Source organism: Embiotoca jacksoni, unplaced genomic scaffold (genome assembly GCF_022577435.1).
Source record: "Embiotoca jacksoni isolate LCO1_2020_lvr unplaced genomic scaffold, fEmbJac1.0.p SCAF_6, whole genome shotgun sequence".
In the NCBI taxonomy this organism is placed as follows: Eukaryota; Metazoa; Chordata; class Actinopteri; family Embiotocidae; genus Embiotoca; species Embiotoca jacksoni.
In genome coordinates, this window is record NW_027185414.1 from 1,740,138 (window position 1) to 1,762,667 (window position 22,530).

General features: G+C 41.2%; 2 protein-coding genes across 6 annotated transcripts in view; one reads left to right on the top strand and one right to left on the bottom strand.

The window, feature by feature from the left end:
* The window catches only part of mtss1lb (MTSS I-BAR domain containing 2b), a 73,939-nt gene extending 72,749 nt beyond the window's left edge, over window positions 1–1,190 (bottom strand). For 3 of the 5 annotated variants that reach the window (XM_069173919.1, XM_069173920.1, XM_069173918.1), the window contains exon 1: window positions 549–1,190. In XM_069173919.1, coding sequence (XP_069030020.1) covers window positions 549–635 — 87 coding nt within the window. In that variant the 5' untranslated portion in view covers window positions 636–1,190. The remainder of the gene's footprint in view (window positions 1–548) is intronic. The other 2 variants (XM_069173921.1, XM_069173924.1) reach the window with 2 other exon arrangements.
* A 13,867-nt stretch (window positions 1,191–15,057) lies between these two features.
* Window positions 15,058–21,491, top strand: dhcr7 (7-dehydrocholesterol reductase). The gene is made up of 8 exons (XM_069174360.1): window positions 15,058–15,140; window positions 16,204–16,303; window positions 17,028–17,250; window positions 17,334–17,424; window positions 17,639–17,852; window positions 18,015–18,219; window positions 19,569–19,700; window positions 19,881–21,491. The coding sequence occupies exons 2-8, from the start codon at window positions 16,206–16,208 to the stop codon at window positions 20,343–20,345; spliced, it is 1,428 nt and encodes a 475-aa protein (XP_069030461.1). The 5' UTR covers window positions 15,058–15,140; window positions 16,204–16,205; the 3' UTR covers window positions 20,346–21,491.
* The last annotated feature ends 1,039 nt before the right edge of the window (window positions 21,492–22,530 follow it).

Consider the following 22,530-nt stretch of genomic DNA (forward strand, 5'->3'; position numbering starts at 1 on the left):
GAATCAGATTGGATTTGTTGCCCTCGACACACCAATTTCCCAAAGAAAAAGGTCAAAATGAATGCAGTACTTATGCATGAATTTTACATGGGCCCCAGCGGCTATTCACGTTGCCATACAACCCCAATTAAACACGTATCATCGCAAAATTTGCCAGACGCATTGAAAAATCTGCGTGAAACCAGCGGACAGGGTGTTTGAGAGTGTGTTGGCTCTTCTTTTTTTTTTTTTTTTTCAGGGGGACAGAGTTCTGAGTATCAAGAGGACCCAAAAATGGATGCACTGACGTTTACATGCGCAGCCAATATTCTGGGGGGAGGGCAGTTTCGCACCAACAACCCACCAGGACGCGGCATAACTATCAGTAAAACGATGCCATCGTTCATGATATAGAATAAACCAAAATAAGCGTCAGCTCATTGGGAGATGTGTATGTTCAGGCGTTTTAAACGTGTGTTAGAGACCGAGACACCAGCTCCATTATGATTAGGCTGTAGGCTGTGATTCTCAGGGGAGAGCACATGTGTAGAAAAATATCTTTTATTTACCTTCATGTCGTTGACAATTGCCTGGAATAGACCCCCGAGGGCCCCACATTCCTTCTCCACGGTCTCCATGTTTGCCAAATCCACCATTCACCGGAATTTGCAGAAGCGCGCACCAACAGCGCGCTACCAACACCCAGTAGGAAAAAAAAAAAATGCAAAAATGTATTTCCACAAAATCACGACCGGGCTCTCCGGTTCCTCCTTCAAACCGGGAGAACGACAATAACGGAGGGATGCAGGAAGAACAGGAGGAGGAGGGGGGGTGAAAAAAAAGAAAGATGCCGAAACAAACGGCTTGCGCAGCGGTCTCTCCCAGGCGAATGGAAGATGGGTTTTGAGAGAGGAAAGATGGTCTCTCTCTCTCTCTCTCTCTCTCTCTCTCTCTCTCTTTCTATCTCTCGTTCTCTCTCTCTCTCTCTCTCTCTCTCACACACACAATCTCTCTCTCTCTCTCTCTCTCTCTCTCTCTCTCACTCTGGCTCTGACTCTGTCAGGCGGCGAAATGGTACGGTTCAGATGGTACCGGGGTGACCACGCTCATCTTGGCGCCGCCAGCGCTACGCAGAGTTGGTGAGGACGCATGTGAAGGCAGCGGAAAACCGCGCGATGTATTGCGGTGTGTGCGTGTATGTCAGAGTCTGTGTCTGTGCGTTCGTGCATGCATGTGCTCGTAGATAAAGTCAGGCTGTGATTGGTGCAGAGGCGGTGGGCTCAGCGGTGCGGGGAAGGCAACCAGTAATTCGATCCATGCAACTGCAAGCGAGTCAAAAAAGGAGGCTGGACACCCTGGACTGTCTGTCACATGGCCGCTTGCAATCACATACACACACACACACACACACACACACACCGCAGACCACCACAAAAAAAAAATCAGTATGCAGTAAATGTGAAAAACATAATGAGGGCCTTGTATTCCAATGTGTCCTGAACCCTGATTTGTCATTGAGAAGCTCTGAACCAGTGAGTGAACTGCGTGGCAACAGCGTAGGTTTGGTCTCACCGTTGGCAGGGACACATCAACCCACCACCTATACCCATATCCCTTTACAACTACAACATCAGAATAGGTGGACTATGTTTAGATTACAAATGGTAATTTACAACAAATCCCTAAAAACATGTTTGATTTCAGTTTTATTGAAAGACCTCACCTGAAGCGCTGAACATCTAACAGCTTCTTCCTCGACCTGCCCTACAGCATTTACACTGGAGTTTCCAATGTGAAATAAAATGATGCGCTGATGTACAATGTACATTAAAACAAATGGCTAAACTTGGGATCCTGTTCACGCCATTTTAAATATGGTGTGAACAGTATCTTATAAGTCTGTGTTTCTGTCCATCTCTGTGTTGGCCCTGTGATAGACTGGTGACCAGAGTTAGATACATGTGACCATACAGAAAAGCACCTTTGATTAAAAGTCCGTTATGAAGGCTACATAAAAGACTTGGATGATGCTTCTGCAGGTGTCATAACAAATGTTGATGGAGGAGTCATTAACACTGCACGCTAGTGTTAACAAAAGCTGATTAGTAGAAAGTTGGTTCTTGTCAGAAATTGTCAGTAGTAGCTCCAGCAGAGTTAACCTGGCTGCACCGGACTGTTGTTCAAAGCTTCGGTTTCCTTCGCTGTCTGGAAACCCTATTTGTATTCATGTTTAAGGGCGGACCAATCAGTGACCAGTAGGGATGGCTAAGTGCAATGAAGTTGAAGTGCCAACACTGTAACTATAGTTAGTCAAAATCACTTCACTTAAATGTAATCAAACTAACAAGTGGCCGCTGATTGGTCGTGGCCCTTCACAGTGGCTTTACAAACACGAATAAAAACAGGGTTTCCCGGTTATAATCGCAGTGAAGAAAAACCAGAGCTGTGAGCAATAGTCCGGTGGCGCCGGGTTCGTGGTTCCATATCACCTATAAAATGATGAAATTCGGAGTGTTCTTTTGTGCTTGTTTTATGGTTTATGTAGTGGATAATTTGTAGAGGATGTATAATGATAACTGTGGTCATAAGTTTTATCATAACTACTGCTCATATCACAATGCCTACGCAGATAGACAACCGCATAAAGACAATAAATAGCACTTCCTTTTTTTTTTTTTTTTTTTCCTGAGGCATTTTTTACATTAGAATTCCTTTCGGTGGAGGGTTGTGGTCTCATGTGGATCTGTGTCTGTGTCCTTGACGTGAAAAAAAGCCCCTGAGTTAAATATTATACTGTGGTTTTGATAATATTAGTTTTTCTTGTTGCAGAAGCCGATAAAACAGAGAGGGAGTTAAGAAAGGGAATGGCACAGTTGGTACCCGTCATAAAGCTGTATGCCATATGTACTGTATTAAAGTGACATGATGCCGTAAGCAAGCAGAGCATTGGTTGCTGATGACCTTAGGATTCAAAGGTCAAAGGTCATAGTGACCTAGAAAAATCCTGTGACCACAGATGGATCCTCTCAGTGAAAGTCTTGGAAATTAGACAACAATGAATACAGTTCAATGGAATATTTTCCTTGAATCAGTTTCAGGCACAGAGATGTTATTGTCACTGGATAACCTCATGATGGTTTCAGAACGCGGTGTCCTGATTTTACATTTTTATTCATACAGCTTTTGTGCGCAGTTATAAAAAACTGTCATGAACTCAACTCAAAATAAAAATCCAAATATATGATTCCACTTTGATTATCAGATCTCTGATATTTATGTTGGGATATTTAAACTCCCTCTGGGTGATCTAGAAGAAAAGTCTCGGAGCAGGTGATGACAGAAAGGACACGTGATGGAATTCATGCAGGGACAAGCTCATGAACACACGTGCCAGATTTTCAACATGCTGACAGAGACCTCCCATGGTTGCAGGAGAAGACACACCCTGCATCTCTTGTGTGTATGCATATGTGCAATCTATATGTGTACATGTTATTCTGAGCATCCATGTGATTCGATGATCCTCTGCGGTGACCTCGACAGAAGGATGTTATGGAAACGCAGCCAATGCTTTCCAGGTCTGGATCCAACCCTTCCTGTGTGTTTGTGTGTGTCCTTAGATCCATGCATTATCTTGTCTTTCCTGCACACAGTTTGTTCTCACACCACACACAAGATTTACTGGCTCACTTGGACTTTGCTGAAAACACGTGTTTATGCAGAGCAAAACACTCCTTTGGTTTTCATTATCTCCCAAGAGGCCTTTCCTGAAAATGATCGGATCAGTGTAGAAAGTAAACACACTTCAAAGAGTCATGAAAACAGTGTGGGTGTATTAACAGCTGTGTATGGTAAAGTGACAGATTCCAGCCAGGTTAAATCAATTTGATGAGGTTTTACTGCATTCCTGACTGCAGAGCTAATTTCTATTTAAAGATACCTCACACTCTGCGACAGGAGGGCCAGACAGGCCTGAATGTCAGCCTTCACGCACAGTAAAATCTTCATTACATGTTCTCACCTGCTAACCTGTTGGTACGAGGCCTTTTAACGTTATCACTGCCATGCATAAAGGTCTAACATTTACAATATGACATCTCTATGTCAGGCATCTTTGACCAGATGCATAATCAGCATTTCATTTCAAAAAAATATATATTTAACTGTCAGGGTCAACATAAATTACTTTTACTATTTATAAAAACTGTTTAAAACACCTGTCAAAAATGCACTACCTTTGGAGTGTAGAACATAACATCTAGTTCTATAAGTTGTGTCATCAGATCAAATATGTTTTTCAATTACAACAATTACATTTCAGTTTTACCATCATCAGGATATAAAATGCAAAGTGTTTTTTCTACATTTTCTACAAGATCTTTCCCTACTGCTAATTTCACCTGTTTACTGTTCACACTTTGTTGCAGTGAGAGAAACTGGGACCTTTATGTACTCGCTTATAGATATACTTCTAAATTCTGACTACATGGGCACCACAGTGAAGACTGAGCAATATAATCCAAGAAAAATTAAGCTTTTCTCATTGCTCCTTAATATTTATTAAATTTTAAATGCTGCTTCAAATCAGAGGATGATTCGGTGGTTTTTAAGATGACCTGAAAAGAGCAAGATGATTCAGATGAGATGTTGCAATGAATCACACATGACAAAACTGAGCTTGAATGGAGTCGGAGGAAGAAGCAGCGCTGTTTGAAATGAACATGTTTCTTTTTCAAGAGATGAGTGAATCACATCCAGCAGAGAGAAAGCCGCAGTAGCAGTTCAGGTCATTTTGATCCACTGACTGTCAGTACCTTCTATAATTTAGAAATGTATACAAATGAATTAAATTGTTATTGTCACAAAAAATATGCCCAATTCAAATGTCTCTAGTTATATATTCTTCATTCATATCTAAACATATCTATGTCACAAATATCATATTTTATATTCTAGCACACTGAAGTCATCGTTTTTTCACCAATATCAACCACTACATCATTTATGCCTTTGGGAACACTAAAAGTATATTTACATAATTAAAGACATAATACCAGCGTGGACGCAAACATACAGCATTAAAATCAGTAAGTTGTATGTAATCGTTAAGAGTTAGTCTCTATATTTTCATAAAACATTGAGCCATAACCAAATAAATGTTGGTGTGAGGGATTCAGCTCTGTGTGGTGGTGTGCTCGGCCAATGTCCACACACACATGCAAAGCTGAATCGCTTTGGACTGTTTCCCTGGGTGGGGTCAGGGGTCAGAGCTCAGCTGACCTTAAAAGCAGATGACTGGGCATTTCTTTTGAGAGGAAGCAGAAATTGGGCAAAACTGATATGCAGATGTGAGCAGTTCTCTGTTAGTGTGCTGCAATATGTGAACTTTGTGTCATCTAGAAAGTTGTTCATCATTTCGAGAAAGTGATTTATCATTAACTGGAAGTTATTTTAAAAAGAGATAACTAGGAGTTTCTGTTTTGTTTTGGCGTAAGTGGAACTAAAACCTGCTGTGACTCCCGCTACTGGACTTTGTTTTTACATAAAGAATGAAAAATAAAATAGATAAAAATAAAAAGTTAATAATTTGCTATCAGGCATACCAGACAGAATATGAACCCAACAGTCTCAAAATGTTTTTTTTTTTGCTTTAACATCTTCACAAAGATGTCATCAATAGTTCCAAAAAGAAGCAGCTGGTGTTTCTGTTTACAGCTCAGTATCCATATTAGACAACTCTGCACCTCCTGATTTACACCTAGCGTCAGCTTTCGTTAGTGTAGAAATGACAAATCCTTTCTTTACTTTTAACCATAACATGACCTTTCTGTAACCTCAGCCAAGTGTCTTAGTTGCCAAGTCTCACCATACCCCAGTGAATAACATTGGTGTTCAGCATAAAACAACAGCAATGACAAAAAAACGACCAAACCAAACAAAATATCACAAAACAATTCTCTATTTTTTTTGCATTCTTGTTTCCATAGGGTTGGATGAGACTAATGTCAGTCTACATTTACAGTAACAGAGAGTTATCTGTTGCAATGTTTGGAGGAGGAGTGCAGCACCAACAGCTTACGTTGTGGTAAAGATTAAACTCTAATTTACCCAACAATACATATTGTCAGTAAATTCCCGACTCATAATGGCCCATGTGTCCGTTGATTGTTGAAGAGTGTTAAAGCTACCTTTAGTGGTCGTAGTAGTTATGAGAAGAGCAGTGGACGAAGTCAGGCAACAAAGTCAGTGTAGGGAGGCAAACAAAATACTTTCACCCAGCAGTGATTTGGTGTTGAACCAAAAATAAACCTTGACTTTTTTTTTATGTAGCCTATTGCTTACGCCAAATATGTAAACAAACATAGTTATTCAAACCCAACCGTGAAATCCATGTAGGTACCAGAAGCAGCTGCTCACAAAATGGACAGTATTATGGTTTTAACGTTCTGGCTTTGCATGTCACATTTTTATGAATCTGCAGAGGCGAACGTGGATCAGATGGATAGAGCGGGTTTCCCACTAATCGAAGTTTGGCAATTTAACCCCTGGTTCCTCCTGTCTATATGCTGAAGTGTCCTTGGGCCAGACACTTAACCCCAAGCTGCTTCCAATGGTAGGCGAGGACCTCACATGACAGCTTTGTCACTAATGGTGTGTGAACGGGGTAAATCGGAGGCAAATTGTAAAGCACTTTGAGACTGCTAATTGAAAAAAGAAAATTGTATATATTGAGTCTTTCACTACCGTTTCATCTATGTCACACATTTTATCTCATCTCATTTCCCCATTCTCCGTTCTCTTTTCTTCCCCCCTTATAGTAACTTCCTCTCTGTGCTGAGTAAGACCTATGGTTGTCAAGTGTCAACCGAGATGAAATGGAAAGGGAGAGGAGAGGAGAGGAGAGGAGAGGAGAGGAGAGGAGAGGAGAGGAGAGGAGGGAAGGGGAGAGGAGGAGAGGAGAGGAGAGGAGAGGAGAGGAGAGGAGAGGAGAGGAGAGGAGAGGAGAGGAGGGGAGGAGAGGAGAGGAGAGAGGACTAAACAAAAGAGCTAAAAGCTCAAGAAAAGCAGTGGAAGGCTGTCATATACCAGGAGGGGAGATAAAGGAGGGAGAGGAGTTCAGCAGAGATCCCAGTTTTTATTACCCTCCTGCACCCTTCCTCCTCCTCCACCTCCTCCTCCTCCTCCTCCTCCTCCACCTCCTCCTCCTCTTCCTCCTCCACCTCCTCCTCCACTGTATGGCAGAGCAGAATGTAGGTCTTCGCTCGCCTACAGCCATCAGCAACAATCAGTTCTGCCCCAGTTACTGACGCATCTCACAGACTAAACACACACACACATACGTCACAACATGCAGAAATGTACACACACAGATGCACATAGACACAGTTACAATATGCTTGCAAGAAACGTGCACACACACACACACACACACACACACACACACACACACACACACACACACACACACACACACACACACACACAAACAGAACAGTCTCAGGAGAACACACACGCTGGCATACAGAGGCAACACGCCTGCACAGAAGTATGCGAACATTGGAAGATAATCATGTTTTCACACGTCAACAGATGAACCTTTGACGTTTCTAATTAAAATATTGCCTCTTTTGTGCATACACGTCAATGTAGTCAAGCTCAGTAGCACAGCTGATCATTCTCTCACCAGCTCTGAGCTTTTTGACGAACATTTAAGACATTGCTGTTGAAATGTGGAGAATACAGATCCATGTTTTACAGTGAGTTAACAGCATTTAACTGATATATTTTTAAAATTAGATGCAGATATACATATTATTAGATTACGCCTTTGATTTCAGATATTTCTGAGACATGCCGTCTATAAACGTTTTCAGATGACACTGCTATGGTGGGGTGTTGTAGTGAGGGGAGGGAGGAAGAAGCAGGAGGCTGGTGAACAACCTTGTGCATTGGTGCCAGAACAACAATCTTCAAAACGCCAGGAAGATACAGGAGCTGGGGGTGGAAGAAGTCTCCTCAAGCTCAGGTCACCATTCAGGGTGAGAACACTGAGCTGGTTAACGCTTGCAAGTACGTGCGTGTTTACCTGTGTGACCAGTTCGGGTGGGAGGTGAACGTGTACAGGCTGCACAAGAAGAGCCAGAGACAAAACGTCCCGCGGAGGCTGAGGTCATCGGTGTGAGAACTGCTGAGAACTTTCTGTGAGTCTGTGGTGTCAAGTGCTGTCTTTTTGCTGCTGTGTGCTGGGGCAACAGTATCACAGCCAGGGACATCAATAGACCTAACAAGATCAGAAGAAAGGCCAACTCAGTCCTGAGGGCAAGTGGACACAGTGACGGCGGTAGCAGAGAGGCACAGTGCTCTTTATACTATAACAAGTGACTTGACTTTTTGGGTTTGATGTGTTGTGTTCACTGTAATAAAAATCAATCGTGCCTTATTGAAGCGATTATGTCTAATGTCATGTCCAGCCCGGTATTGTGCAGATTTCTTTTAAGTAATGTAAGTAGGACACTTATATACCATTATGTAATTAACTTATGTTACAAATGTGGAGTAGCTTACATGGAGTATGTATCGTTACTGATGTAGAATTACTTCTTTCCATCCAAACCTTTATCCTTTCCTAAACCTAAGGACCTAACACTAAAACGGTATTCTCTACTGGACTTGTGGCTGTACTGTACCCTTTGGCGTAAAACCAGGTTGTCATTGTTATCTTTGGGAAATAATGTTGGTGAACGCTGACTTGGCTTAAGCAGGCCAAGATAGTTTAGACAATAACACACAAGCTTTTGGTGGGAAGCTTTTGTGAGGCAGTGTCACCCCTGAGAAAACAGAACAAGGTTGCAGTATTGTTGATGTGCATTTTTCTTTTTTTTCTGTATTAGAGGAACAAAATCAGAAAGGATATAGCTTACATCATGTGGTCACACTAAGCAGTCAAAGGAGAAGGAAACAAAAACAGACTTTGCCACAATGTACTGCATATTTCTCAGTGTAGTTGTGTCCACTTGGGCTCCAGGTGTATAAATATAGTGTGTTGGTTCAGTTATTGTGTTGGTTAAATTCGACTCATGAGAATACCAAATAGGCACAAGGACTAGTTGTACACAGATTTGTGACATTAAACCTAATATGAAGGCTTCTTTTCCAGGAATTCAATTGCTATTAACACACAAAGCAGGAAATGCACTCCTCACTGCTTTCAGGTTAGTTTTTGGATGTAGACTTGAATTGATCACACAGAGCGATTACATACAAAGTCAATGCAAAGAAGCGAATGCCTGCGAATTCGTGCCAGGCGATGTGAAAGGATGCAAATTTGCATCCACGTGGGCTGAAATGATTTAACTTCAGCGGCCGTACTCGTATGAGTAACGTGAGGCGAAAATGTGCTTTGCATTTGGTCTGAAGACAACATAAGGCTGTGGTCTTCCTAAAACCTTTGACCTTTGACCTACACTTTAAAGCAAATACAGTACACTGTAAATGCCTTTTATTGTGCCACAGGCCAGAAAAGAACACATGGTTCACCACCCATCACAAATTTAGTTCACTGTGTTGCTTTAATCAATTTAAAAAGCAGATCCTCCGTGTTGACTTGACCCACTTTTTCAAATACACCATTAGCTGTGATATGAGGTCATCAGTGTTGGAATTTTTCTAAATAAAACATTGTGAAGTGACTCATCATGATGCCCATCTGGGCTGATTTCTACAGGTCCCATCAGGTGGTTTTCTTTGTGGTTTTCATTCTTCACATTCCACAAGTTTGCTCACATTTGGTACAACATTAACATGTAATTCAAAAGTGGCATACAGTATGTGATTGTACATTTACAATAGTCTTTGTTTTTGTTTAGTTAGCTAGAAAATATTATTTACATTTGTTTATGCTATACAGATTTTTGTACAACAAATAAGTCTGAATTTCCAATGACATTATGATTGTATTATTCTGTTAAAAATAATAACCTTAAATCAAGGCTGATATTGAATGATTTGGTGGTCTCATACTTTATTTTAATCGAATCTGACTGATTAGAACTTTGTCATATGTATTCATATTAAGATGATTATTCATCTGACCAAAACAAAAACCAGATGAAAACAGAGCAGAAAAACGTCAGTAAGAGAGTTTTTTTAGAACTGGGAGTAAAAATGAAAACTGAGAAGCAGACTGAGAAATGATGTCCCTTTTTAGCTATGTTGGTTCAAAGGATGAAAACGTCACCTTATTTGGTCATATAGTAGGTCTACAACGTTCCAGACTAAAATATATCAGCATAACATGTTGTCTACACATTTGTGGTCCTTAAGATGTTCCCAAAGAATGAATGCTACTAACTGGAGATCCCCTGACTTTTCATCTACTGCCACCATCAGGTTAAAATCAGCAAATGTTTTTATATCTGCTAAACATCAGCATCTCATTCTTCACTTTGAGCACTGCTATGCTAAAGTGCAACCTGAGAAGTTGGCTGCTCCACTTCATTCTGTGCAAGATTATGGCTATAAACAAACATATTTTATGATTGTAGGATATGTTACAACATGCTATGAGAGTTATCATTATAAAATCCTTCGTCAAGAAGGAAGGGCAACAGTTACATAACGACACAGAGAACAAGCCTGCAGCATCTTCTGTTTGTTGGAAATGTAACTGCAATGTGGAAACTATCCAACGCTTTTACAACTGTGTGACTGAAATCAGAAACGCAGCAGCAACATGTTTCAAGTAAAGGATTTCTACAGTCTAGGATTTCTTTATATAGCTACATCCCACACATCAGACTCTTAGCGGGTGGTTTCACTTTTTTGTCTCACACCACAGCTCTGGGTTAAAACCAGCTGAAGTGAAGTCTAAAAGCTGAAGGGTTGTGTATGATGGACAGATTACTTTGTTTAAATGATGGGGGAAGTCTTTCTGTTTATTAAGTTAAGGCCCATTTGCAGAAATAGGCTTAAATAAGACAGGGGCACGACAGAGTGAATCTTAATGCTGATGACAATGCTGATAAAGCAAACCAAGCAGAAGAGTGGAGGAAGAGAAGACATTTACATCAGGCCAGGGGTGGGAAAAAAGGAGGAGGACAAACAGAAGAGAGGATCTGCTCTCATTAAAATTTCACTTCCATTTATTGTAAATTATTTAAAAGCCATGTTGCATTGCGTCTCTGATAAAGCACGGGCCCTCACATCCACAAGACACTGAACCGCCAACTACGGGCCGCATGCACACAGTCACACAGCAGTTATGCACAACCCGAGCAGCTCGGCATGTATCAACAATATTCATGAATTCAGAACACTCCACGTACATACAGATACTGTTATGCATATAGACGCACATGCACTATCCCAAGGGAGCTGATTAGGGTAAGAGATGTTAGGCAACCTGGCTCCCCCCCCCCCCCCCCCCCCACACACACACACACACCTCCCCTCCCCCCCTCTTTAAACACACACACACACACACACATAGCCGCTGACAGATCGTTATATACTCGCATTGATTACACACATAAGCTCTCAAACAGAATGGTAATAATGACGTACAATATAATGAAGTATTCTTTATATTAATCTATTCAGTTTGTTGAATAATCCATGATCTGGATTAGAAAAAATAGGCGCGACTTTCACCTATACATTTGTGGTTATAATGCATTGTAAAAATAATGTGCCATATGTGCATACGTTCACCTCTGTATATTAATTCCACAGCCCGTGTTGTGTTACATGGTTACAATGCCCTCTTCACATTACGCCAGCAGCCCCAGAGAACAGAAAACAGATGGATCAATACCCAAGGCAACAAAGGTGGTTTTCAGATTTACTGTTTTAATGTAAGATATAACTTTATGTAAGTGTGATGCCACATGCATACATCTAAAATACAAATTTCAGAATTTACAACCCTCAGAAAAAACATCTTAATGGGGCTATTTTACTGTAGACCTTTTGACGTGGCACAGCAAGAAAAACAGGTAACAACGAAACCCTCAAACAATCACTGGATTCCTTTTAGTTCAGCCAGTTTCATTCTCTTAGTGTGTCTTTTCTGCCTTGCTGCGTGGATGGTAATCTGAAACGATTATAAGAATCCCGAAATGTCAAACAGGGTACCAAAAGTGTTCAATAAATGAACTCCCGGAGAGCAGACAGGCATATTTTTACACAGATTTTACATTTCAGAAGGTAACAAAAGGTACCAACTGCATAAAATCTCTTCTTTGTCTCAGACACATCGTGGAGTGTTGTTGTCTGCTGCTTGGCCCAGATACATCATACAGTCTGGATAGAGCATAGCAACAAGGCATCTGATCAAAGAGTATAGACGAGAGGAATGGAAAGACAGAAACAGAATAGGGACTGTGGAGACAGAGACTGAGAAAACTGGTAGAAAACAAAAACAAGTGGAATCGCACTGGGAAAGAAAGCAGGGAGTAGACACGGAAGCATGTATGAAAGACCAGGACAATAAAGAAAAAAAAAGAAAAGGAGAAAGATGGAGGTCATTGAATGATGCAAGATGGTGCTACAGAGGCTACAGGGAAAGTTTTAGAGCAGGGAGCTATGCAGTATTTGGAGAAAAAACAAATCAGGAATCCGTTCTTTTGTCATATTTCAGTTGAACAAATTCCAATCAACATATTCACCAGAGGTTTAAAACCGTGTGCCGACAGTGAGTGTGCAGACGGATTTACTGTCCAGTGGACCACATCTCTTACTCGCAGTGTCAGAGTCTTAAATACTTTCAGATGGTATGTGTTTGGTGTTTATGTATGGACGGGGTAAAACAATGGTGGAATGTCTAACCTGGCACAAAAATCCACAAGTAATGAGACAGGAATGTCTTTGGAGAGAGGGAGAGAGACATTTCCTCATATATTAAATATCCATATATGCCGAGCATAATACATTAGGATATGTAATGTATCATCAACACATTCAGTATATATGTTACATTAGACACACATCTTATATTTTATAGTTCTTTAAGCCGTTGTTTCATTATCTAGTAAGTGTAACACATTGACAGAACGGATATTTGCTCTTGTGTTTGTGTATTGGTGTGTGTCTGTTGGTCTTTACTTGTGTTCAAGGCCCATGAATCCTCCATCCTCCTACAGATTCTCTAATGAACTGTTTGCAAGGGACTCCAGCCTTCATCCACCTCATCTCAAACAGGCCCAAGTGACCAAGGTAATCTGACGTCTCCATCAACTTTATAGCATCATTATTTATGATTAAAGGAGCAGTGTGTAGGAATATGGTGCCTCTAACCTTGAGGGCTGGATGGCTCTAATCAACCCAGCTCCAACACTGTCAGGGCCAGCCATGAGATAGCCATCAGTACCAATAGGAAATATATGTAACACTGTTTCACAGTAAAGAAAAGCTGTCAAACAATAATTTACAGTATGAAGATTTTTTTTTATTATTATTATTTTTTTTTTGAGAGCTATGAATGGCATGTGTCATTATCAGCCAATAATATTAAAATGTGAACATTATGTTATTTTTTTTTCTGTCCTGGTGGTTTTCCTGTGGCTTGTTGTTTTTTTAATTTAGATTTTGGCCCAGGAAACAAATGTTCCCACTCTACAACCCACTCTAGCTTCTGGTTCCTGTTGACCAAGATCTTTAAATGCACTGTATGAAGGGGAACTTTAAGAAAAAAGTGGGAAGAAAAGATGGATTATACATGGGAGTATTCATGTTTGGATATTTATTTTGGGGGCTGGCAGAAAATGCCTTTGTCTTTGGAAGGGCTTTCAAACAATCTTAGCGTTGATAAAGAAGAAATAATTTCCAGCATAAGGTTTTCCAATAGAGAGAACAAAGTTCAGAGTTTATTTTTAAATGCTGTCCAATATCTAATTAGTTTAGTTTCTTTGACAGAATTGAAAATGGACATACAATTTAACAGTGTACTTCCCTTTATTTAGGCAGGTGATGGTGGTCAACACATTTTCACAGCTTGTACAGTATCTAAAATATATTTCACTTGAAAACGTGCTTGTTTCTGTCATGGCAGAGTTCTTCCCTCTAGTGGTTAGGTTACACATGTGCATCTGGAAATATCACATTTACCCACACATTTCGTAACCATTGAACAGTATTGTGAAAAAAATACTTAAGTAACTAAATGGTAAGTAAACTGCAATATAAGGACATTTAGAGGTCATTTTACTCAGCTTACAAAAGGGGCAGTTCTCTTCCTTTACAAGAATAAGAGCTCTGCAACAGTGGAAAAGTGCTGCATTTTAGCACCTTGGACAGATTAGACATACAGTACTTTAGTGCCTCAAATTATTAGCTGTTCTTGATGAGATTCTATCTTCCTGGTTTGGGTGGCCTGAAATTTACTCTTACCATATTTGAAATAATATTGTTTTGAATATAGATAGATAGAATTATGTGTTAATATGAAGGTATTGTAATTAATCTCACAAATTTGTATTTGATTGTTCAGAAAATATGTTTAACAGCATTTCGGTGTTGTGTGAGTGCATAGAAAGACCCACGTGGTATTTTTTATAATGTTTTTTATTTTTTTTTTTATTTTATCAATCAGGTGTGCATAAATAAAAGGTCACATGTCTGTGGTTCTGAATATAGCAATATTAATTTTTTTTCCATATATTAATTTCCTTAAAAAAGGCACACCAATCATTTCAGTTGATTTCTGTGTTTGTAAAATGCATTATGAAGTAATAATCTATGCAAACAATTGTCATTCAGCTTCCTGGTGCATTTATCGTTGCTATTATCGGAACAAAACAACCTATCATAAAAAGCAAAGATGCCAAAGGGCAGTGTTTGGTCACAAGGTGGTAATAATGACAGGTATTTCATAATGCTGCCAGTTCATTGTTTACTCGGGCTAAACCATTGGAACACTCCCGAGCCTGTCAGGTGTTTATGGTTCCAGTCAACGTCACCCAATCAGAAGTCAGGACCCCTTCTCAGATCCGCCCTTAAACGAATGTCATTGGTTGAACGTTAAAACGTAGTGGTGTTATGGGCGGAGTCTATGGCGCTTTGATGACTTTCCTCCAGCGGTGACAGGTTACGCTGCAGCTGGCCTGAGAGGGAAGACGAGACGAGCAGTCTGCCCTGTTCTCCGTCTAACGTCACACAGCCTACGGGTGAGTGAGCTGTAGAGTGCATCTCTTTAACGTGTGTTTGCCTATAATCTAATTAGACTATTTGAAATGCACCGTGAGGGTAACAAAGACTGTTGGTCGCAATTTGAGGGAGTTCACGGAAGCCCGTGTGAGCACGTGCAAGAGACAGCTGAATGAGCCAAAACATGATATTACTGAACATCAGCAATATTTCAAAAAGACTGAAGGTTTCGGGGTTGGTTTGTTTTTAACGTTATGCAACGATGGACTGCTCCCCTTCCCTTCCTCGAAGATATTTCGTCTGTCTGAAGGAAGCTGGTGAAAGAAAATAAATGAAACATACGCATTTTGGACAAAACAAAGAGCCATTTAAGTCTTTATGTGTCTCTGGGTTCCTCTGTTGGTCGTAGTTTGAATGTAAATTGCAGGCGACCCCCCCATTACCTTCACTCCAGAAGTGCGTGTACTTGTATTACTCATGTTGCAGGATCCGCCCCCCCCCCCCCTTTATGGAGATACAATGCAAATTCATATAAGGTCATTTATGAATTAATATGAATGATAAATAATTGGTATGGTTAGATTTGGGTTCGGCAAGTAGTACTCACGGTTTGGGTCAGTCTCCAAGAAATGTATGGAAGTAAATGTAATGTCCTTTGAAATAATGGAAATTGTGTCTGTGTGAGAGGGAAAGAGAGGAGGCGTAATGAAACATATTTACAGTAACGGTGACCAACTTTATCTTATTTGAATACATTTAGAGGCATCAGTGTTTCCAAAGCCTGTTGAACAAACATTATCAAGCTGACCTCCACCTGAGTCCCTGTTTATTATCTCACCTGCACTTTAATCCCTCTAATTACCTCATTATCTGTTTATAAATGTTCATCTAGTCGAAATAAACCGTGTGTTTTGACTTGTTATGACGTCTGTCTTTGAGTCATTTGTTAAAAGAAGAAAGGTAACATTCGTTTGTTTTTCAATGTCGCTCTTACTTATTTGACGTTCAAGACTGTTGTGGTGTACAAAGTGCAGCACACTGAACCGTAACAGATTATAATCTGATAACTGGATCCTTCGACAGAGATGAAAGGTGCGGAGGCCGCCAGGAGACGAACCCAGCACGGTGCCAATGGCAAAACATCGGACCAGAGGGAGCAGCCAGCTCAGTGGGGGAGAGCATGGTGAGTTCATGTCCTGTCACAAGTTGCCATGGAAAATATGTTGTTGTTGGGTTTTTTTAGAGTTTCACCACAAGTTCATCACAAAGTCAAGTTTGACTTGTTCAGAACATTTAAACCCCATCTGGTACTTTGGCAGCGTCACCAAACTCACCATACTTGCTATAAACCGTTTGATGATCGCTCTCTTATCCTCCCAACACACAAAATCAGTCTCGGTATCAAGTAAGAAAAAGACGGAGGGACAGAGAGTGTACACTGAATAAAATGAGCTCATATTTGGAGTCTGTGGCTCTTTGAAGCTGCAATTACCGCTTATCATTACTTTGGCAAGTATGTGGTTATAAACCGCATACATACAACGAAACGTGGATCTGATGACATCAATAGATGAAACATTCAGGAGTCGCCAGTCGGACTCACTGGACGTAGACTCTGAATCGAAGCCCGCCATTGGTTGACTCTTTCAGTCGGTGTTCTCCTTCTGCTATTTGCATATTTGTGCTGTCAGTTTAACAGCGTTCTGCTTTAGTTGAAGTGAGTGAAATTCAGAAAGAATGAAGAACGTAGCAATCAGCCACCAAAGAAAAATGTGCCGTGACATAGAGACGTCTGTCTCGCACAGTTCACCTTCAGAGAAACATCCATTGTAAGTTCCCTCAGCTTGGATCTGTTGTTACGCTGCGTCCTCATTCTGTACCTCTGTGTGTATCTCATCCACTCTCAGGGAGGTGGACTGGTTTTCCCTCATCAGTGTCGTCGGCCTCCTTTGCTTTGCCCCTTTCATCGTCTTCTACTTTGTGATGGCCTGTGATCAGTACCAGTGCTCCATCAGCCAGCCGGTGGTTGAGTTGTACCGAGGAGAGACTACCCTGCTCACCATCTGGGCCCGGGCACCCTCCTTCTCGTGGTCAGCTGCTAAGATGTATGCCATCTGGGTGGGCTTCCAGGTAAGCAGAGGAGGTTTAGGGCTGTGCGACGCAAAGAAACTGTCCGTTTTCATCAAGTTGTAACAGTCTGTGTTGTCCTTCAGGTGTTCCTGTATATGTGTATTCCTGATGTTACCCATAAGTTTATTCCCGGCTACGTCGGGGGGGTGCAGGACGGAGCACGAACTCCTGCTGGTAAGTAAGTCGCACATGACCCTGTCCATCAGTCCCCGGCTTCTGTTTTATTAAGAGCTCCAGTATTACCAGTGTAATTTAATGCTTTTGGAGAGATTAATAGAAGCAAACATTTTATGCCCATTTAAAACATCAATTTTCAATTCATCTCAATGCACGATGTACATAGTGACTGTTGAAATCTTTCTTTCTGTTTTTTTCTTCTATTCACAAGGCCTCATTAACAAGTATGAGATCAACGGGCTGCAGTGTTGGCTGATCACTCACGCTCTGTGGGTTGCCAATGCACATTATTTCCACTGGTTTTCACCAACCATCATCTTCGACAACTGGATCCCCCTGATGTGGTGCACCAACATACTGGGCTACGCTGTGTCCACCTTTGCTTTCATAAAGGCTCACTTATTCCCCACCAACTCTGAGGACTGGTGAGTACTTATACACATGTGGCAGGATGACTTAAATAGTAGGAGCGGGTACATATATCTGTCTGCACAGTGCTCATGACGTCCTGAAGGTAAACTTATTTTCGCTGAATCAACGCGCGGCTTTCTTCACATGTTTTCTTCCGACTGTTTGTGATTGAACAGCAAGTTCACAGGGAACATCTTCTACAACTACATGATGGGCATTGAGTTCAACCCACGCATCGGCAAGTGGTTTGATTTCAAGCTTTTCTTCAACGGCCGACCCGGCATCGTAGCCTGGACGCTTATCAATCTGTCCTACATGGCCAAGCAGCAAGAACTGTACGGCCACGTCACCAACTCCATGATTCTGGTCAATGTGCTGCAGGTAAGGTTGGAAAGGGATGTTTATTAAACTAATATCACAGACTGGTGCTATTACAGTGGAAACATAGAAACTGGAAGTTAAATCGGTTCTGATTTAACTTCCAGTTTCAATGTTTCTCGGCTTTCTTACTTTAATCACGTCCGATCTTATAAATCTGTGACGTCATGCTTGTCTCGCACACAGTGGTGTCCAAAAGGTTTGAGGCCACCAGTCTACCTCTACTACTATTTCATATTCAGTTCAAACTTTAAACAAAGGGAATCATTACACATCATAAAGGCTTCACAGCTCAAGTGAAGAATGGAATCTCTGAAAACTGTGCATGGATTTCAGAACATCTTAGTATTTGACTTGCCTCTATTTTTACTGGCAGCTGCACTCAAGCTGTACGGACTTCACAAGTTTGTTTTAATCCTGATGACTCGTGTTATCCAAGCATGACAAGGACACGTTTCCAGGAATGTTTGGCTTTCTCAGTCTTCAAGATAAAGGTTCAGTTGGGTTGAAGTCAGCTCGGTGAGGAGGGAAGTCCAGGACAGTCATCGCTCCTCGGTCCGCTTTGGTCCTCAAGTTGTTTTTCAAAGCTTTTAGGAGTGTTTTGATTTATTATCTGGTATAATAACTCTTTTGTTCGTCTCCTTACATTCACCCCTCTGTCACTGCCACAAACCTCAGACGTGGATATATCGGTAAATAGGATTTTAATTTCTGCATCATCCACAGTGAGTAGTGGTGTGTCTCACCATAGAAGTATTTAAAGATGCTACTTATTCTGTGAGAGCGCGACCAGGCCGCCTCCTTCTGACGCCACTTTTGCTGTCTGTATTTATCAAATTCTGCGTCTGTGATAAAGCTGCTTTTCAGTGTCTCGGTGAACGAAGCTTGACGTATCGATCCTCTAATGGTGTGCTCCTATTCCGTCTGCCTGATCACGCTTCAGATGTAATCGATCCACTATCTCAGTGCTACTTTGGAAGCAATGTTTTGATGGAAACTCGTATTTATAACACGCCATCATAATATAAATAGAATATCAATGGTGTCTGAGACTTTTGGACCCAACTGCATCTCGATCACTTTAGAAACTCCTGAGCTTTCCATCTGTCACGTAAACGTTGCGGCTGTGTTGAGATGTTCAATAATTCCTCCCGACATATTTCATTTCATGCTAAATGTAAACCGTTGAAGAGAAGTGTTTGAGTTTGTTTTTTTAAGTTTAGAGTTCTTGACTCTGAAGCTGTAGTTTGAGTAAAAAGTCACATCATCTCATCCAGAGTTTAAACAACAGCTTAGTGAGTCATAATAACATGATAGTATGCACTAAATTGGTTGTTTGTGTTTTCTTGTAGGCTATTTATGTCTTGGACTTCTTCTGGAATGAGGCATGGTACCTGAAGACCATCGATATCTGCCACGACCACTTCGGATGGTATCTGGGCTGGGGAGACTGCGTCTGGCTGCCGTACCTCTACACACTGCAGGTAACAAACATGTACATACGAACACACCAACAAACAAGTCAATTATGAAATGCCAGCTTTGTTTTTGCATTTTTATCTGCATCAGTTGTAAATACCTCTCTAATACTCCAACAATGACAACTCAGAAAATCAATAAACGAAAGCTTTTCAGCAGCAATAAATGTGTGCGTGTCTCTGCAGGGCCTGTACCTGGTGTACCATCCAGTCCAGCTCTCCGACGCCCACGCCTCCGCCGTCCTGTTGCTCGGCCTCGTCGGCTATTACGTCTTCCGCTCCGCCAACCACCAGAAGGATCTGTTCCGCCGCACGGAGGGCTCCTGCTCCGTCTGGGGCCGCAAGCCGACGTCCATCGAGTGCTCGTACCGCTCCGCCGACGGCGGCGTCCACCGCAGCAAGCTGCTGACCTCGGGCTTCTGGGGCGTGGCCCGGCATCTCAACTACACCGGCGACCTCATGGGCTCTCTGGCCTACTGCGCCGCCTGCGGCTTCGGCCATATACTTCCCTACTTCTACATTGTTTACATGACCATCCTGCTGGTCCACCGCTGCGTGCGCGACGAGCACCGCTGCAGCAGTAAGTACGGCAAAGACTGGAAACGCTACACCGACGCTGTGCCTTACCGGCTGATTCCTGCCGTGTTTTAAGGAGGGAAAAGTCGGGACAAGGAGGGGTGAAGACGAAGATTAAAAACAGATACAGAAATGAGGAAGTTGTATGACTTTAGGAAGATAAATATTAGTTTTTATGATATTGTGAATATACCACACTGAGCATTCTACATCGCATTTCAAACATTCTGTGTTTATTTTATGATTTCTTATGCGTATGAAGGTATTTCATGAAGGTATTTATTATGGGATTATTCATAATAAAACCAAACTTAAACCAGCTCAAGCAAAAATCAGGGACAGAAACAGTTCTGCACAACACTGTGATATCTCTATAATTTGTATGGGTTATACTCTTAACTTCCCATTCATCCTTTATCTATACCCACTGTATCCTGAACAGGGTCACGGGGCGGGCGGGGGGGGCTAGAGTCTATCCCAGCTCACTTTGGGTGAAGGCAGGGTACACCCTATCACAGGGACAACACATAGAGACAGACCGAAACAAAGAAGGGACATTTATTTTTATAGAATCACCAATTAATACACATTACATGCAGGTTAACATGTCTTTGGACGGTGCCTCCCACCCATGCAAACTCCACACAGAAAGGCCCCTGGAAACCAGAACCCTCTCGCTGTGAGGCGGCAGTGATAATCACTGGATTAATGAAATTGTAGTGAAATAAAATAAAAATCAAAAAAACATTTCCCAGTTAGATGGAAGAAAAACAAAAACCAGCAGGTTGAAGTTTCTCACGTATGAGAATTGTTAAGTTTTATATTAATATCCGTTTCTAAAAAGTAAGAAGATTGAAGACAATTATGTCGCCTTTGTAGAAAGGTTGCCTGAAGGCTGAGCTTCATTCAGTTTCATTCTCAGGTTGGGTAATGGCTTGTGGTGTTGCTGCGAATTTCCCTCAATGTGGTCGGGAGCAGGTTGTTCACATAAATCATCTTAGACAGGTTTAAAGGACCACAGGAATTAAATCGTTTACAGCACTTTTGTTTTGTATGATGTTTGTTTTGTGTTAAAGAAACATGTTGAGATCCCAATCTATGCTGTTAGATATGTTTTTGCTGTCAAACCATCACGTTTGTTTTGTTTTTGTTGTTTGTCCTCATACCAACACTGCCTTTATGGTACAAATAAAATAAGAAAATAAACTTCTACAGACCCCATATGCCTCTGTACTTTTGAACAATTTCATTATTTATGCCTTTTTTATTTTTGTATTGTTCTTGTGATATTTCCTCTATTTGTTTGATTATTTTAGAGGTCAGAAGGATACATTTTAAGAACTTGTTGTATCGGTGAACAAATTTAATTATACCTATAATATTTTTGTAAATACTGGATATATTTGTTAATGTTAGGGCCAAAGAATCGAATTAAAGAGTATCAATAGAGATGTCGATCCTACCTCATTTAATTTGTGATGACTACCACTAGAGGGCAGCAGGTGACAGTTAATCCACGAAGTCAAGTCAGTTTAAGAGAGACGGAGACGGGCTGTAACAGGTTGTCCAGCTCTCCTCGTTGCTCAGGGTTTGTTGTGACTCTTGAGAAACACTCATTGTGTTATCACCATCATGAAGTTGGTGCAGTCATGCGCACATCAACAAATCAACAGTGCAACGGTTCTGGATACAGGAAAAAAAAAAAAAAAAAAAAGACCAATAGAACAAACTCTATTTATGCAATTTGCAAAGTTATTCTGAAAACAAAAAGCAAGACATTGATGAATCAAAAAGGGAATGAAATTAACATTTAATTTGCTGGTCTGGATGAAAACCTCCAGGACAGCTACTGAATGGACTCTGATCCGATTGTCCTCTCAGCCACTGTTTCCAAGGCAAAGCTGATAGTGAATCCTTTAAGTAAACAGGAAAAAAACACATCTGGGATGTGGAACATCTCACTTTTTATGACATCTGGTCGGACATCTGGTACTGATGGTTTTCTCAACATCACTGTCAGGGTATTCAAAGGTGCTTTCTCCTTTGACGCAGGTGTTCAGTTATAAACTGTAGAAGCTACCTTAAATCCAACATCGTAGATGCAGTTTTAAGATGGATCGTAACGTGTGAAGACATCCCATTTATGATTTGGCAGCTTGTTCTGAAGTGTTTGGTAATCCATCAGATCCGGTGGCCTGTTGAGTCACGCAAGCACAATAAGCCTGCTCCCTGGACCTCACCATCAGTGGGTGTCCTCAGT

Bases quoted from the DNA above. Each gene is read 5' to 3' on its own strand.
- dhcr7 (XM_069174360.1), top strand. From the start codon at position 16,206: ATGAAAGGTGCGGAGGCCGCCAGGAGACGAACCCAGCACGGTGCCAAT. The intron at 16,304-17,027 runs GTGAGTTCATGT...ATCCACTCTCAG, and splicing joins GCTCAGTGGGGGAGAGCATG to GGAGGTGGACTGGTTTTCCC. The intron at 17,251-17,333 runs GTAAGCAGAGGA...GTTGTCCTTCAG, and splicing joins CCATCTGGGTGGGCTTCCAG to GTGTTCCTGTATATGTGTAT.